General features: G+C 52.6%; 4 protein-coding genes across 4 annotated transcripts; 3 read left to right on the top strand and 1 right to left on the bottom strand.

The window, feature by feature from the left end:
* Nucleotides 1-7679: 7679 nt before the first annotated feature.
* N0V89_006608 (uncharacterized protein) lies at nucleotides 7680-10394 on the top strand (the record flags this gene model as incomplete). The annotated part of the gene is made up of 1 exon (XM_056215378.1): nucleotides 7680-10394. One exon carries the CDS (start codon nucleotides 7680-7682, stop codon nucleotides 10392-10394), a length of 2715 nt encoding a protein of 904 aa, XP_056069625.1.
* A 1649-nt stretch (nucleotides 10395-12043) lies between these two features.
* N0V89_006607 (uncharacterized protein) lies at nucleotides 12044-13959 on the top strand (the record flags this gene model as incomplete). The annotated part of the gene is made up of 3 exons (XM_056215377.1): nucleotides 12044-12097; nucleotides 12229-12756; nucleotides 12826-13959. The coding sequence occupies 3 exons, from the start codon at nucleotides 12044-12046 to the stop codon at nucleotides 13957-13959; spliced, it is 1716 nt and encodes a 571-aa protein (XP_056069624.1).
* A 599-nt stretch (nucleotides 13960-14558) lies between these two features.
* N0V89_006606 (uncharacterized protein) lies at nucleotides 14559-15365 on the bottom strand (the record flags this gene model as incomplete). Its single annotated transcript, XM_056215376.1, has 1 exon — nucleotides 14559-15365. One exon carries the CDS (start codon nucleotides 15363-15365, stop codon nucleotides 14559-14561), a length of 807 nt encoding a protein of 268 aa, XP_056069623.1.
* Nucleotides 15366-16332: 967 nt separating this feature from the next.
* Nucleotides 16333-17507, top strand: N0V89_006605 (uncharacterized protein; the record flags this gene model as incomplete). The annotated part of the gene is made up of 3 exons (XM_056215375.1): nucleotides 16333-16344; nucleotides 16395-16452; nucleotides 16504-17507. 3 exons carry the CDS (start codon nucleotides 16333-16335, stop codon nucleotides 17505-17507), a joined length of 1074 nt encoding a protein of 357 aa, XP_056069622.1.
* Nucleotides 17508-17663: the final 156 nt, after the last annotated feature.

The following is a 17663-nucleotide window of genomic DNA, read 5'->3' as shown; positions in this document are numbered from 1 at the left end:
TACGTCTTGGCTCAAGGTAAGTTTCTTAAAGCTTGAACCTATTGGGCTTGGTGAACTACCGTGAGCTGCCGGATTCTCTACAACCGGACTACAATTTATACTTCGGTGAAGTTTCTTGGAGATATGCAATGTACATCAACCAGAACACTGAAGACGTGAGATTCATTGAATCGGCAATGGAGTTAGACTTCCCTGGCTATCCGAGCTGGGTTCCGCATGTCAAGTACCTCCAGGGCTGTCTCCATTGTTTGCAAACAAGGTTCAGGTCCCAAAAGAATCCAGCTACTTTCATCTTTTGGAAGATAAACGGCGGCTTACTTTGGAAGGCTTACCAGTCGGAGACATCATGGCTTGTAGCTGCACTGCCTGCCCGTCTGATTACACCGACAAACACCTTGAGTTCGTGGACCAGATACTTCTCGAAAGTGCCTCACAAATCACCGGCAAACCTGTAACGGAGATCTTCAAATCCTGGCTTCACGTCCACATGGATGCTGTGGGTAATGCCTTGCTTCCGAAACGCCTCGAAAGCATCTACAGCATGCAAGAACTTCTTCAGCGCTACTGCGAAATTATGAGTGGCATACCCCAGAAGTATCAGGATAGTCTCAACCGTTTCAACATCCGCGATCATCATCTTTTGGCGGATATGTCGTACCCCGACCCGGAATTTCTCGGTGCAGTTCTAGCGTTGTCAAAGTTACGATATTGTCTTCTTTCCACAGGACACATCGTTCTCTGCGGATTGAAGAACACATTCCACTCTGAAGGTCCACGCTCGCATCGATGGGACGATTGCGCGTGGGCATTGAAAGGATTGCATCAACTTGCTATCCTGAGGCCAACTAATGATCAGTATGAGTATTGTGGGGCGGTTCGGTCAGCCGAGCTTTTGGTGGAACCGTTAGGAATCTATGAGGATCATGAGTTTGACTTGAATGATGAGTTTTTCGCAACAAAAGATTTACGGCGTGTAGTACTAGTGTAGATTCGGTCCAGATGGAGTGAAGAACGGCTACCTTTAGTCTTAAGGGCGTGTCGAGCGTGCGTCCGTCAATTAGTCAACCATCCGGAAGAGAATGTAGGAGTCATAGATAATAGAAATATATACATTGGAAGGGAGGTTAATAACCAGCCGAATAACTGTCTACTTGTTCTACGTTGTTACCGGCTCAATTTGAGGACAATATAGAGCCGCACGGACAAAGCGTGCGCGACATGATTTTGAGAGTGATGCGTGAGCTTAGGCCCTAGCGCACGGGCCATTCACCTGGTCAAAAGTGAGGGTGACCGTACCATAATTGACACTCAACTCAATATTACCCGATTAGGAAGCTTGACAGAATAGCCACCATCACTCCCAGAGTGCACTTGTCTACTTTTCCATAACATCAAATAAACAGCGCCAATATTGCTCAGCATGAATACATCTCAAGATGCTATACAAAACTTCCTTCATGAGAGGCTCCTAATCAACCACGCATGATTTGACTGAGCTGTTCACTGAGGAATAAATGGACCAACGTGACCCTTCCTATACCACCCACCTAGCTGTCCTGCTCAGCCGATTCCATACCAAGCATCACGATCATGCTTTCCCATCTTTTCAGCTACTCGCTCTCCCGTTCCTTCCTTCCGTTGTTGAGCTGATTCATCTACTCACGTATGCAGCACACGCCTTCTCTTACAAAGGCAAGTTCAGCTATCAGGCTCAGCATCGCCAGTTTCACATCATCCTGAGCCTCCTCGCTCGATATCCATGTCAGATGATGCATTACCCAGCATAACCCAAACGATGCACCAATCAAGGTTCCTCCGCTTGAAACATCAGCTCAACCAGGATCTCTCACCAACATCGTCCCAGCGATTTGGAAGCCCTTCATGCATTGCATCCCGCAACCATGCATGCAATGCAGTCTCCACCCAGGGGTGGTAGAAGTCTATGCGCCCCGACTTGCGCAGACCCTGATCTGCTTTCACGTTCTGCTGGCTTGTGGAAGCATTGCCATTGCTTGAGCCATTTACGTTCACAATTCTTGTTGCACAAGTATGAGCGCCGCTCATCCGCAGCTGCGCAAAATTATGTCAATGCTCTGAGTTAGACATCAAGTAACACGTGTTTCAAGGCTCAGCAGCATCTCTGTATCACGTCGGTCATCTTGCGTACGCCTCAGGCACACCACATGCATCCCATCCCACGATCTTCATGCCTTACCGAGACATGCAGATCCTAATCAAATAAGCGCGCACAGCCGCATCTACAGGGACCTGTACGACTGATCGTCGCTTGCGCTTTTTCGTAGGTAATGCCTCGAAACAAGTCTGGCGTACACGCTCGTTATTCGGACGTTTCATTTGAAGTTCCAGTCAAGTGGACGTTGGGATACACGCCGATGAGTTCATACGTAGTGGAGAGCCGCGTAAAGAAGTGTGCATCGTTTGTATACACTGTATGTGTTCTTGTTGTGTGGAAAGACGTGCAACTGTTCTTCTGAATGACCAAAACTACCCACTTTGATGGATTGGATGTGCTGAACCTGTACTCGCGTGCAACATGCCTTTAACGATGAAACTGTGATAAACATACGAGTAAATGCAACTAATCATTTCATAGTTCATTAATTTTAGTGCTGCGATAGCTACTATGAAATAATCATAGATCACTCATAGATAAATTCTGTTGATGGGATTGCTTAGCGCGGCATCTAGATGCTTGATACCTATGGCCACTGGAGAGGGCTTAGATGCAGAGTAGTGAGAGTCGAAGACGGTTTGGTCTGGCCGGTAGTAGCGCGAACCACTTCCGCGGACCCAAAGACGTGACACTCTGATTGTAAGTTCGTAGCATATATACCGGTGTCGTTCACATGAATATCCGCTAAAGTAGTTGACATCGTTGGGCCAGCGGTGTCTGGGGTACAGCAGCCAGTCTTAGCGTATCCAAACAGAGGAAGGCACCTGACCTATCGACGATTGTATCCGAGCTGATACCAATTGTTCTGATGTTGATAGCGCTGATGTGGCGCTCTCACCTCACCCACCACCACGAGTCGAACACCTCATTCGCGCACACCAATCAGTGCGCTTTCCACCACGCTACCAGAGAGCCACGACGGACACCCCGGAAATAATGGTCGGCGTCGTGAGAGCACGTATTCTGGCAACTGACTCGTCGGTCCGAGGACAATGATGACGATCCATTCGATCAGGTTTGTACCTGACATGCCTGCCATGGTTGCGCGGTTCGCCCGCAGACTTGGTTGTGGGCACAACGGCGTGCGCACTCGCCCTCATTCGGCTGGTTCGGAACCTATTCCTGCGTTGCGGAGCAACCGCCGAACCAGAGCCATGTTCTGAGCGTGTCGCAAACGGCATCTGTGGCTTGCGCTTGTTACTATGTCATTCGCTCGGAGCATTACTGTTGGTGTGCACTACTGCGTACCGTCCGCGCTCTCCCGGCTGAGGGGTGTGCATGTGCAGCATCTCAGGCAAGACTGATTGCTTTTGTTGAGGAGGGTGATGGCTGGCTGATGTCGACGTTCGAGAAGGCGCGCTGCGTGGCCCAGTCAAGTCCAGCCCTCCCCACTTGAGGGAGTAGCCGTTCGCTTCACATGGCGGGGAGGCTGTCGAATAGCTCGAAAAGGCATGCGCCTGACACCGGTGTGGAAGGTCTGGGCCTATGAATCGACCGTGGGGTCAGAAAGCTGCGCCGGATTTACGATCAGACGTGGGAAAAGGAATATGACGATGCAGGTCCGTTCTCAGGAGTGATTGCGCTAAACGGAGGTTGGGAGTCGGATGTGTTGTCATGAACACGGAGGGTCCGACGCATGGCCAATAACGAATATGGAAAGAGCATATGTTTTGACCCTGCGGTGGCTGTGCGATTTTTTTTATGTCTTGTATTTGGTGACTTACATGCCTTGCAAGAAGGCCGTTGGCAAGATTAACAATTTCCTCTGAATTGCCAATCTTGGAGTTACGACACCCCGGTCAGTTTTTTGGATGGTTACCCAGGCTACGCGAAGCAGATGCTGGTTGCCAGCTTCACCAAACCAGGATTGCAGTCGGTCCTTCGCAGATATGCTATACCATAACACACTTTCTCTGAACAGGAATCAGGATCAGGCCCGATTGACCGACAGCTGCCGTATTGGATCATTCGCCAAGGTCGATTTTCCGAAAACTGCCAAACGAAAGGGCGAGTCGCTGTCGTTAACTGCCAGGACTTCCTCGCACAGTAAGTCATTATCGAAGCCAGTCTACGGACCGACTTCAGTATGCATGAGCTACAGTGTAGCAGGCGGCCGGTGTAACCACTATCCCCTGCATGGCTTCAACCTGTCTAATTTGGCAACTCTTACCGGCAACGACTAATCTTCCCAAAATCATCATAGGAATAGGCCAGGAAAAAAAAGGATATGCGCGCACACGCATGGTAGATGACTTTGCATCTTCCAAAGGGTGACTGCGGATTAAACTCCCGGAATTTCCGTTGTTCGGACAGTCTGTCTTTTCTGTTGTGGGGACGCCTCCGTTCCGTAGTCTGCGCCGGCGCGTGCCTTTTAGATCCTTGTTTACCGAATTCAGGGGTACAGCCACAGCCAACGTCAAGTTGCTGCTCTCGGGCGCTTCTGTGAGCAAATAACGCCAACTCTGCCGAGGAGAAACAAATCCAGTTGTGCCGGACCTTGGCTGCGCAAGCACCGCGTGGCTCGTTCACACCTAATGAGAGTTAGCTCATAGAGCCGGTGATTGTAGCGCCGGGCGGGTGTAGCACTGCCACAGCAGCAGGTTTGTAACGTTGTGGCGATCCCCACACTTTACTCTGCACAGGCTTCCCATTCCATGGTTGCCGAAGCAGCCGTTCAGCTGTCGCGGGTATTGCTGTAGCCGGTCAGCCGCAAGTTGAAGGCCTCTCTATAGCGAACGCCTTAGGAAATTGGTCCACATGCGCCACGATGGTTCAACAAACCGAACTGTTTGATTACTGTGGTACATATTCTAAGCACGCTCTGGTTAGGAAGTCCTCGTCGTCTCCACATCAGCCGAAGATCGTGGTTATGTGTGACGTTTGCGGTGCTCGGAAATCTCTTCAGCACGGCTCGGGATCTGGCAGATGTAATTACCTCTGACTCGGGACGAGTGGAGAGTCGGTTTGAAAGAATTGAAGAAGAAAAATGAAGATGAACCTTTCCGTAGCGTTGGAATTACTGGATCGGGAGCAGCGGCGGCTCTGGCAAATTAGCTTGCCGTGGTCCCTGAAGATCTTCAATCACAGGGCTGCTGGTGAAATGCACCTGCTGTTTCGTGCGAGCATGTACCCTTGCACTCAAAATTGATTGAGAACTACAAACACGGCTTGCGACGGCGGTAACACTGCGAGCAGACGTAGCGGTGGCATCGAAAGTCTGGTACGCTTCAATCTCGACGTGCGTTTCAATTGCCTGGCGCATGAGCTCGAGTCCCTTTTTGACTTCCAGAGGCTCGAATAGGCGAGACGCTCCTGCATGCTGGGTCATTTCTTTGTGCGACTTGCTGCAAGCCAGAAGTTTGGGAATGTTGCTTTGCTGGTGTTACCCAGGCCTAGAACGCGTGCTAGGGCGCCGAACACCTTGACCGTAAGAACTCGCGGGAGCCCTCACATCTGCAGTGGTATCTGACTCGCTACTTGGAGAAGTTCGGGCTCTTGGTAAGCCGCTACAAGAAGGACGATGCGCGATAAGAGACGTCACAGTTGGTGTCGAGGCAGAAGCGGCATCCTAGCGGTCAAACACGACAATGGCCTCGCCGGGTTACCGAAGCTTCCATGATATTTCAGCAAATTTTTGCTCCGACTTTTTGCGCACGTATGAAATGAAATGAAATGAAATAGGTGGTCGTTATAGAGTCGATACTCAGAAGCGATCGGGTTCGCATCACGCAAGCAGCAGGATCAGCATGCTCTTTCGCCATCTTCTCCGCATTTCGTCTATCGCATCCTGTTTCTGCGTGGCAACCAGACGCTTGCCGGTCGCCTCATGCTCGGGGTAAGGATCAAGAACCCCTGCATGGCTGCGGTAGCGCTGCATAGCGGGCTCGGTTGTTTATTGGTCGCGAACTGCGGATGGCATGCAAATGAGCGGTCCCCAAAGGGATTAGGGTGGCATTCGTCTGCACGGTGAAACACTGTCAATCTTCATGTACTGATGCAGCCCTCCGACGCCGTAGCAACAACGGCGGTACTTTTGGTCGGTCAGCCATGCGGTGTCATGGTTCTGGTGACATGCGGCTCCCGCAAGCAACTTGTTCATGTCCACACCGGTGCAGCCGCCGCGACACGCGAGTACCATGGCTGAAGCCGCGGCGACCGTCGTTCACGGGTTGCGGCAAGGTGCCAAGAGGATCTGAGATGGTAGAGGTGCAGTAGCATTTCCGCTGCACATCGCTTGCAGCCGACCCCAGCGAGTGAGGGCATTGGAAGCGGTCCCCGGGAGCGGCCACGGTTCGCCATGGCAGTTCTTTGTCCAGGCGACGTGTTGTCAGTGGTCAGCGAGTGGAGGCTCAGAGAAGAACAGCGGAAGATAAGCTGCAGGGTCGCACCACAGCGCGTTGACGGTGTCCCGACATGCCTGCTTGGGAGACTGACGACGCCGTCTGGGCTGCGCTGATGGACAGCGACGTCAACACTGTGGCGGGCGAACCAGCTGGAGGCGCTGGTGAGCTGGACGGGCAGCTAGGCGAAATTTGCTAGCTGCCCTCGTGATGACGGGAGAGCCGTGGACGCTTAGAGCGCCGAGTGAATTAAGACGAGCGAGATGAGACGCTGGAGCTTAATCGCTCAGCAGGTAGTGTGAAGGACGTAGAGACGTGAAAGCATCCGACATGCACTGCAGGCGAGCATGCCGCCGTGTCGCCGCGCTGCCTGCTGCAGGTCCTCGAGGAGCGAGAGATAAGATGAGGCGCCTGTCCTGAGCAGGCATGTATGTAAAATGACTGCAGCAAGGATGAGCAGCATGGACCGCAGTTGATGTGGGTACGTGCAGTGCGTGGTGTGTGTCCGTGCTAACCAGGGCAGGCGCGCCCCAGTTCACTAGTCGATTGCGCTCCTCCCAAAAGCGACGCTTGCCTCTCTCTCACCTTTGCCCGCCTGGTCCATCACCGCTATTCTCCCCACCCTCGCCGCTCCTCCTCCCTCCCTCTCCGCTTTGGAACCCAAGTCGCACTCGACAGCGGCCGCGGCACGTTGTCAGTCGATGGCGGTATCTGTCCGTTCATTTCCCGTCATTCCTTAATCTTGCCTTGGGTGTACTGGCTTTCACTCAATCCGACCTGCCTCGACATCCACGCTGATAGCGTCTCGTACTCCACCTATACTGTATGCGCCCCCGCCAGAGCGACTCGAGGCTGAGACGGCCTCCTCCAATCTGCGTGCTGACCATAGTCTGCCGCCGTAGTAATCTCGTCAGCACTTTGTACCTCGAGCGCGCCTGTTTCGTCTCGATTCCGCCGTGCCCGCCTTTGTAGCACTTCGACAACGAAGCCGTCCAACCACAGCGCCCGCAACTACCGCCCTCTGGAACGCAAGCCGCACACCCCACGAAAGGGCCAAGCAGAGCGTTGCATCACAATCCCCCTAATCTCGTCAAGCTGCCCGCCGTAGTCGATCGCGTCCCTCGGGAGCCTTCAGCTGCTTCACAATGGCTCAGATCGCGCTGCCACGACAGCAGGTGACGCAGACACAGCAATCTGCCCAAGTCGGCTCACCGCTATACCAGCGCCGCCGCCCGTCACAGGCCGGTCCCATCGAACTGCTGCCGAACCCTGACTTCTCCTTCCCCATGCGAGACCCAGAGACTACCTCGTCAGTACCCGTTCCTGCTGCCAATGCGCGCCCAATGTCGCTCCAAGCGTATCCTACAGGCCGTCGAGGCTCCGCTCACGCCAGAGGAAAGTCGATCAATGCTCTGCCCGACTTCAGTTTCAACCCAGCCGGAACATCGGCGCCGGTCGCGACGGCTCCGTCACCACAACTCTCTCCTATGGCGTTGCCCACGACTCCCGTAACTCCTTCGAGACCGATTGGAGGGCATAGACGCGGTGGGAGCGAGTTCATCGGTGGAGATGGGCGGTCCGGAGGCACTTCGCTGTTGAGCACCAGTCCTACTAAAGGCGACGACGTCTTACCTGCACCGACTAACAACACCCTACGACCGGGCCCACCTGCCGGACGACGTGGTCATGCTCATCGTCGCTCGGGTGCAGTATCCTCTCACGATCTATCCTCGATGATGAACCCTCCGGCGCACCCACGAGCCGGTAGTGCCCCCGTTACCCCTTCAGAGGGTCCACAGTTTGCATTTGGCCATTCTGTGAACAAGTCCATGTCTCAACCGTCATTGCGAGATGCTGGTTCACTTCAAGACGCGGACGAGATGCCGCGACCTCCCTCCCGGGCACGTGTTGGGTTTTCCGATAAAGTCGAATACATTCGACCGCTCTCAACTATTTCCTCAGAAACCGAAACATCCATGTCGACGATGCGAGGTCACTCTGCGACGAATAGTCTGTCATCAGTTATTAGTTCCGGAACATCGAGCCCGCAGACGTTCAGAAATGGTCGCCCTACGCTTAGCACTGTGGAGGATGAATCTCGGCCTAGTACAGCGGGCGCAATTTTGGGTAGTCGCAGCAATTCTCGGGATGATGTGACCAACCGCAAGCGTCCTTCCTCTGCAATCTCCCCAACGGCGATTGCGGCCCCCAACAACGTATCTCTCCCAGCCAAACGTCGAAGCTTCTTCCGGTCTGAGCCGCGACGCAGTGATCCATCTGTACCGGCTCTTTCCAGCGTTTCTGACCCGGCTCTGACTGTTCCCATTGAGTCTCCTCTGCCCTCTCCAATGCTCGATGAAGAAGAATCTGGCGAGCAGAGTACCAAGACCAAGCCGCGGAAATCTAACAGGGCCCCTAGGAAGGTCAAATCGTGGGCAAGCTCGATTATTCCTAAAAAAGCAAAACACAGCAGAAAGGTCAAGGACAGAGCTTCAACACCACCTCCGCATTCTACCGTGGATGATGAATCTGATGCGTCCGAGGACCTCGATTTCGAAGCCAACTTCGACGTCGATAATACAGTGACGATTGTGTCGCCCGCCGACGACACAGCCACTGTTCAGAAGACACAAACTGATTACGCATCATGGCAGCCGCGCGAGCTCAAACGCGTAGATTCTGACACGATGAATTCCGTGATCGATCTAGACGCAGCGCTTGGGCCGTTCAATGGTACGAATGCCCGTACGCAGCGAGGCTTTGCTGCCCACCGACGAGCTATGCATAGCGCAGGGGGTGTCCTCCAGAACCACCGGCGGACTGAGAGCGCACCAGCATTGGTGCCCTTTGAGCTCAGAAGCACCGCAGCGGCAACGTCATCAACTATGGCAGATGTGTTTGAAGAGGAGGAGCCAGAAGACGACACGCCCATCTCCAGTGGAAAGAGCACGCATTCTGAACCCGCGATAAGTGGGGAGCAAGAGGAACCCGAAGAGCCAAAGATACAAATTGTGGAGACTGACGAACATCACAATGGTTCATCTATCAATTGGAATTTCAACGATGATCTGAGTCTGAAACGCAATGATAGGTCACGGAGAGAGGAGTCATCTGAACCGTGTTCTCCACGTGCTCTTCCAGACTCAGTCTTGAGCGTTGATGGAACCACACGCTCCACAGGTGCCGATGCGGTAGAGATTGTAGAAGATTTTGAAGAGCCGCGAACCTCATCTCTCACTCACTCTTCTGACACTACTGTCACGCCTCAGATCTCAACAGACGACACTAAGGAGACGCACACCGTCATGAACCTTTCTCTTCCCCTCGGACAACAGAACCTGATGACGCCAGATACCTTCACATCATCCTTTTCATCACCAGACTTTAGATCTAGCCAGGTCTCATTGGACACGCAAAGGCTGGGCACAGCTGCATCGTCCATGACTGACTACCAAGCGATGCCTTCACCACGCTTTGGAGAACCAGGTCCAGAGCTTCGCGTCTCCGTCGATGACGTTCCCTCGCTGAGCTCTTCTCGATCCACAATGACGAGCGCGATGCAGAGCGTCTTCCCGTTGCCGAGTCCTCGGCAGCAAGGTGATCGATCTGCCTCTCTCTGCTCTGCCCCTAGCGATGTTGAATCGCGTCGCCGCAAGCGTTCGAGCATTGCAAGCCTCTCTCGTCTGATGAACACTGGGTCGTTTGGCGAGAGGAGCAAGCTGTCAATCGAGACGAGGCCACAGTCAGAGTATGGCATGCTGGAAGCCACCCAGAAGGAATCCAAGAAGAAGCACAAGCGACTCAGCAAGCTCATGCAGTTTTGGAAAACCAAAGAATCAAAAGGGTCGTCTCGGACTTGATGCCAACGATCAAGTCCATGGCTACTCCCTTCCATTGACACACCATTCCCACGCATTTGGTACATGACCGCCACACACGCGGATCTACGTTGATGGCACGATTTCATGGCATATCAAGCGCAACCACCATTCCCTTAATATCTCTCGCATGACACGGAGTTTTTGACAGCGAGGCCCTCTACGAAACCCTTTTCACGGCGCATATTGCGATGCATCTCTCGATTTGGAATGTGAACCGGATCAGCACACTACATACACCACTTTCATTTGCACAATACCTTTCTTTTTATACCACGCTGGAAGGACAGGTATCTAGATGAGTTGAAGCGGAGCGGATTTCTGGAATATCTTGACCGGTGCTGAGGCTTTATACCACTCACATACCCTTTGTCTCCTTTTCTGATCTTTCTTTGACGTCCCCTTTGCGGCATACTCTTATGCCTACGCGCCCATTGACATGCAATGGGCGCAGAGAGCTCGAACGCTCATCGATGACTATGTTTTCTTTCTTGCAGTAGGGCAGCGATGGACAGGCCCAATTTCAGCGTGTATGAGCACCTTTGGGAAGCATGGGAGGCGCGATCTCGTTTTGTCGATCTAGGTGCGAGCGAGGATTGCGATTAGGTAGGGAATGAGATGAAATATGCACATTCAGCAATGCTTTTGATACGCGGTCTTGCGCTTGTGATTTTTGTGAGTATCTCGTCTTGGTGATCATCTGTACCCCTCTTGTGACGACGTTGCATCGCATCGTGCTCACTCTCGAACATGATACCGTTTCTGGCGTGGGCGGGGGTGTGGCATGAAGCGAGATTACATTGGCGGCGATAACGACAGGTTGATCGATATGTGCCTGGTGCCTGACCTGGTGACATGGCTCCGAGCGTGATTCGCCTCCAGGTGCCTGGAGACGGAGGATGCTACCGAGTGCCCCTGAAATCCTACCGATACATATATTGATATCACAGGTGGAGTATTACAGGACAATGTTTCGAACAGGTGGATCGTGAGGTGCTAGTTTCAAGCTAACCATGCGAACTTGGGGCGTCGTGACATTGAGCTGGGGTATTGGCATATGCAGGGGAATGATGTGATCGGTGGCTATGAGGTGGGGGTTCGTGGGGGAGAGTAGAGGTGAGGAGGGGAAGGAGAGATATAGGGAAAGGGCAAAGCGAGTTGGTACACGGTGTAGATGCACTGGTGAGTGGTTAAGACGCCTCAGTTTAAGAACTGATCATGGAATGTTCCTCGGTATGGTGGTGGTGCTGTACTTTGTCCCTCTTAAACTGTCGTTCTGAGAGCAAACTGTTATTTGACAGATTGAGCGTCTAATGCATATTAGGGTGAGACGACCTAGGCATGATCGGGTAACTTTAGATGAATATTAAGTCTCTGTTCAATTCGGCCGGTTATCTTCGAGAGCAGAGACCGAAATATGTATATTCTACTTGAGGTTCACGAATGAGGGGCATACACAGTCACGTGACAGTGTACTCGAGCGGGAACACATGAAGGTTTGCCTCTTTAGGCCTAGGTCTGTTTTGGGGGTTCCACTTGGCATCAGCGACCCGCGACGGAGCTATCAGCGGCACCTTGCATGCTAAGACGACTCCCGGTAGACACCTAGGAGTTTGGTATACAATTTTACAATGGCCGACGAAGACAAGGAGAAAGCTGCTAAGGTCGCTGCCGCGAAGAAGAAGGTATGAGCGGTTCTCATTGCATCGAGCGCATAGCAGCGACGGACAGGAGCTCTGCTGACGACGAACCCCTTCGCCTGAAATGATCATGCTGAGAAGATATTAAATCGTATATGCTGACACAATATGCACAGTATGAAGCATTGAAGAAAAAGAACGCGAAGAAGGCTGGTGGCGGTGCCGCAAAGAAGAAGGATGATAAAGCAGAAGCCTCGACTGCAGCGGAGACGCCAGACGAGAAGGCCGAAGAACCTGCCGCCGAAGCCGAAGCTGCGGAAGCACCCGAAACTACAAGCGCATCACCCGGCCCTGTTGATGTCGAAGACGACGAGCCTACCGAGCTGTCTTCCACGACGCCCTCTCACGGTCGCAAGCCGTCCATGGCCGTCGAGTCGCGTCAGCGATCCGCCTCGTTCTACCGTTCTGCAGGAGGTCCAACATCACCGACTGCCGCTACACCTGGAGGAGGGGTGTCGAGCGATATCTACAGGGAGCAGGCGCAGCGCATTGAGGAGCTGGAGAAGGAGAATAAGAGGCTCGCAACGGAAGTGGAACAGGGTGAGGCAAGATGGAAGAAGGGCGAGGAAGAGCTTGAGGAGCTGAGAGAGGGACGTGGAGAGGCTGCCCTTGCGGCAGAAAAGGCTAAGGAGGCTGATAAGTTGGTGAGTAACATTGATTGCGTGCACTGTAGATTGCATAGGAATAGGAGTGGCTGCTAATAAACCAAACAGAAATCGGAAGTGGAATCGCTCAAGCGCCAACTCTCCCATTTGCAATCACAATCGTCAAAGTCTACCAAAAGAGCATCGACACCTAACCAGTCTGCCTCGATCGATGACCTCAACGCTCAAGTTGCCTCCAAATCCGAGACGATCGAATCGCTAGAGCTGGAAATCTCGAACCTCAACAAGCAAGCTGCGGACCATACAAGCAAGCAGAGCGAGCTGCAGGCAAGAATATCCACATTGGAGACCTCCCTACAGAAGGCAGAGCAAGAGGCTAGTTCTACCAAAACCGAGCTCTCAGACCTTAAGGCCAACTTGGAGAAGGCAGGGGAGCAGGCGGCCAAGGAAGGCTCTGATCGCGACTCGGCACAGACACGTATTGCTCAGCTCGAGGCCGAGCTGGGCGCCGCCAATCGCAAAGCATCCGACTCCATATCTCGCGCCGAATTGCTAGAAAGGAAGATCGAGACACTCACGCAGCTTCATCGTGACAATGATGCACGCAATCAAACGCGGCTCCAGGAGCACAAGAAAATCGAGCGTGAAGCAGCCGAGTTACGCACCCGCGTGACCGGCCTAAGCAACGAGAATGCGCGCCTCCGCGAAGCTGAGCAGCGCCGTCGGAAGGCTGACCTGGGCAACATCGAAGACAGCAGCGTACAAGAGCTTGTCGACGAAGAGCGTGACAGGCTTTTGACTAAGGTGCGCGAACTCGAGGAAGAAAACTTCGAGCTCCGCCGCGGTGTCTGGAGGGACAAGCGCACCGCCATGCAACCAGGCATGGACGACCACTCGAACGACTTCGACGACATCGATCTTTCTGGAAGCGCCCCTACTGCAAGGCGGGCCTCAGGTCGCCAGACGTCCTCGCTCCAAGATGTCATACAGTCTGGTATCTCGGCTTTCACGGGCACGTCGCGGCAACGCGGTATCTCTGCGCCAAAGGAGAGACAGGAAAGTGTGGGTAGCATGGATGACTTTGAGTTCGATGAGGATGCGTTTAGGCAGGCGCAGGAGGAAGAAGGGAAGAGGAGACTTGAGCGGGTGAGGGAGATTAAGAGGGGCTTGGGTCAATACAAGGGGTGGCGAGCGGACTTTGTGGATGTTAGGGTGGGGATGGGCGGTGTCTTCGATATCTAGAAGATTAGCAGAAGTGTCATAATAGTTTCTTGTCAGGACGCCACGCGTACTTTCAAACTCGTGCATATAATCATGCTCCGACACAAAAGACTGAACCAGCTTCTGTACCAACATGAGATACGGCCACATATTATTAAATTATACTCCTAAACACGTATTATAAAGCAAGTCACCCTAGGCTATACTATTAGCCACTAAGCTTATAGCTAAATGTCTAATGTCTCAACATAGGGAGCTTAGAATCTGGCACCATTTAAATGCAGTTTTTAATGTCGGCTACTGTGATTTCATACCATAGATATCCTTCCCTAAGCCCCTCCTTACACCTTGCTTTCCTCCACAGAGGCCGGGCCGAAGGAAAAACCCGGACTCTCTCAAAATCAAAGGTCAGCCAGTCACCCAAAAAGTCAGTGAGTGCCATATAGGATTATAGACCGTAGGGTAACTCAGTGTACAATGAGTATCTCAAGTTCTGATGTAAAAATGTATTGTGGGTGTTCACAGGAGGTGCTACCACCAGAAGTCCGACTCATCCCTTCGGCCACTGTGCTCTATACTACGTTATGCAAAATCGCCCAGACCCTTAATAACACCATCCTCTACTGCGAGGAGCCACCAGAAATAGTAATGACCTGGCCGTTTACCCATCCACCGTCCTCACTTGCTAAGAAAGCCACCACCCTCGCAACATCCTCTGGTACCGCACACCGTCCCAATGGGCAGTGATTCGCCATCAGAGTCTCGATCTTCTCTGCCGGCCAGTCAGGCGAACCGTGTGGGATATAGTGCCAAGCATTCTGCGTGAACATGTCGCTTTTGATTCCACCGGGCGCTACACCGTTGACCGTAATACCGCGCTTGCCAAAGTCCGTTGCAAACGCCTTGATAAAACCGATGACAGCCATCTTAGATGCGTTGTACAGTGCGTGGTCCTTCACACCCAGAAGACCGGCGGCAATAGACGACATGAGAATTATGCGACCATTATCCTCAATATGCTTGTACGCCGTCTGCCCAACGAAGAACTGCGCCCTCGCATTCAAGTTGAAAACATGATCGTACTTCTCCTCCGTAATCTCCTCCGTCTTATCCCAGCTCTCCGTACCCGAGTTGCTCATCACAATGTCAATCTTCTTGAACGCTTTCTTTGCGTCCTCGAAAAGGCGGTTAATTTCAGAGACCTTGGAGACGTCGGCTTGGATAGATATCGCCTTTGCACCATTGTTAAAGCCCTCAATTATTTTGACGACTTCTTCTGCGGGACCCTTGGAGGAGACGTAGTTTACGACGACGGAGGCGCCGCGCTTGCCGAGCTCGATGGCGCAGCCGCGACCAATTCCCCGGCCGGCGCCGGTGATGAGGGCGACCTTGCCTTCCAGAGAGGCGGTGGGGACGTTGATGACCATTTCGATATCACGTGGAAGGATATGATCTTATTGGCTGGTTGTCGTCGTCTTGGAATGCAATGCAGATACTTGAACTCCTTTGTGCAAAGAGAGTGACAGTGGACAGAAAGACTTGCGAAGGGGTATCGAAGACAATAAAGAAGCTGATGCGTGAATAATGGAAACTAGTTTTGTGGTCGGTTCTTTCGCATATAAAGTCAGGCACATCGTCGGCATCGCGCCTTAGAAACGGGAGTGAGCGGGGATCCGACCGGCACCTCAGCATTATGAGACCGGATCGGACCTTGTGGTACTCGCTGCTTTGCCCATTTCTACATCAGAACCCTTGAATTGCCGGAGTATTGATATCGGAATGGTCAAGGGTTGCGTGATCGGAGGTCGGATGGAGGAGGAATGGGGGAATTGTACGGGAGAGGGGCCTTTGTTGAGTCCGTGATGGTGAATGCCTGAATCATAGATAATTGTTGAACAAGACTATATTATTCTCGTGTCTACTTCTTTTCATTGAAGAAAGCCCAGCGTCGAAATTCCCATGGTGTTGGAATAAAGTATCGATGTCAGCAACGTGTTGGAAGGGTCCGAGGCGTGCAGGCGTGCATGCGGGAGCTATGGCCCACCGCACCACAAAACGGCTGAGGTGACGCGCATACCCGCAGCTTCATTCGTGTTGATCACCAACGTCTCAAAGTCTTCCTGATATGACTTCATGGGTGATGCCCTGTCGGAAGCAAACATTGAAGCATCCGTTCAGGATAGCACGACGTGAACCAGCGACCAGGCCCCGGGGTGCTCCTTCGCACGTGGTCCAATAGGCGCCCGCGCTTAATCATTCCGACTATCGATAGCGATCTCGGAAAGCTAACCACGTCAATCCACGTCGATGTTCTCCCGCATCCCACTCCGCCTTTGTAAATCCTACATAGACACAAATATCCTCGGCTTTTCCTAGAAAACCTCGAAAACCACCATGCACATTCTCGTGAGTCAATGGTGCTTACTCCACGGTATCTCGTTCGTAACCAAACGTAGGTCACTAACGACGATGGCCCGCCTTCAGACCAATCCTCGCCATACGTGCATTCGCTAGGTACCTGCGCTTCATCCCTATCCTGCTTGAATTGGAATTGATAAGAGACAGTTTCGACCCTCCAATCTCATGGTCATACCGTCTCCGTCGTCCTCCCGCATACGCAGCGCTCTTGGATAGGCAAAGCCCATCTCGTCGGCCACTCTATCAAGCCAACATACTTCCGCCCACTACCTCTTCGCAGCGAAAACGGTCGCCTCCTCAATAGCGGCACGACTCATACACGTCCTCTTCCTGACTCCTCCACAGACGAAGAATGGGTTCTCGTCGACAGCACGCCCGCATCCTGTGTCCAAATTGGCCTATTCCATTATTTTAAGAGCAGAGGTCCCATAGACTTGGTCGTGTCGGGACCAAACTATGGGAGGAACAGCACGGCTGTATTCAGCTTGAGTAGTGGGACTATTGGCGGAGCTATGGAGGCGGCAGTATGTAATTACAAGTCCATTGCGCTCAGTTACGCCTTCTTCGACCGCAACCACGATGCGGCGATAATATCAGGAGCATCCGAGCTCTCCGCACGACTCATACAACACCTCTTCGATACTTGGAATCCCGACACACACCTATACTCGGTTAACGTGCCGCTAGTTGAAAACGTTGGGCAAAAGAAGATCCTCTGGACAAATATGCTGCAAAACGCTTGGAAGTCAGGATCCTGTTTCCAACCCATCGAAGTCCCTTCTGAAAGCGACGACTCGCCCTCAGATATCGAGGCGCAAATACGGAAACAGGAAGAAAAGCTAGGCCGGAAGGAGTTGCTTGGTGGCGAATCGGGCCGTGACAGTGGAAGAGAGACGCCTGTTGGGGGACACATACGATACGCACATAAGCACTTTAAGTGGTCACCGCACTTCAAGGACGTGTATGAGAGTGTGGAGCAGAGCGAGCCAGGGAACGATGGGTGGGCGGTTGCACAGGGATACACGAGCGTAACTCCGCTCAGGGCCAATTTCATGCATACACCTGGTGATTTTAAGGGAGAGATCACGCTTGATAATGTTGGGAAGGGGAATGTACCGGAAGAGGTCCCGGCAGAAAATAAAAAGGCTTAGACAAAAGCTATAGGGTGGGTATAGACGAGATATGACTTTAACGACACTGCGTTTACGCGTAAAAACCAATTCGGGAGCAGTGCGGATAGGGCCCGCGTCTGTCAGCATCCTCTACTGCGTAATTACCTATATGATAGCCGCGACCTTTTTCTAAGG

This window comes from Didymosphaeria variabile, assembly GCF_027946475.1.
Source record: "Didymosphaeria variabile strain IMI 356815 chromosome Unknown scaffold_5, whole genome shotgun sequence".
NCBI classification, from domain to species: domain Eukaryota; kingdom Fungi; phylum Ascomycota; class Dothideomycetes; order Pleosporales; family Didymosphaeriaceae; genus Didymosphaeria; species Didymosphaeria variabile.
The sequence above is the reverse complement of the archived record's forward strand: the minus strand, read 5'-3'. Positions and strand labels throughout refer to the sequence as shown.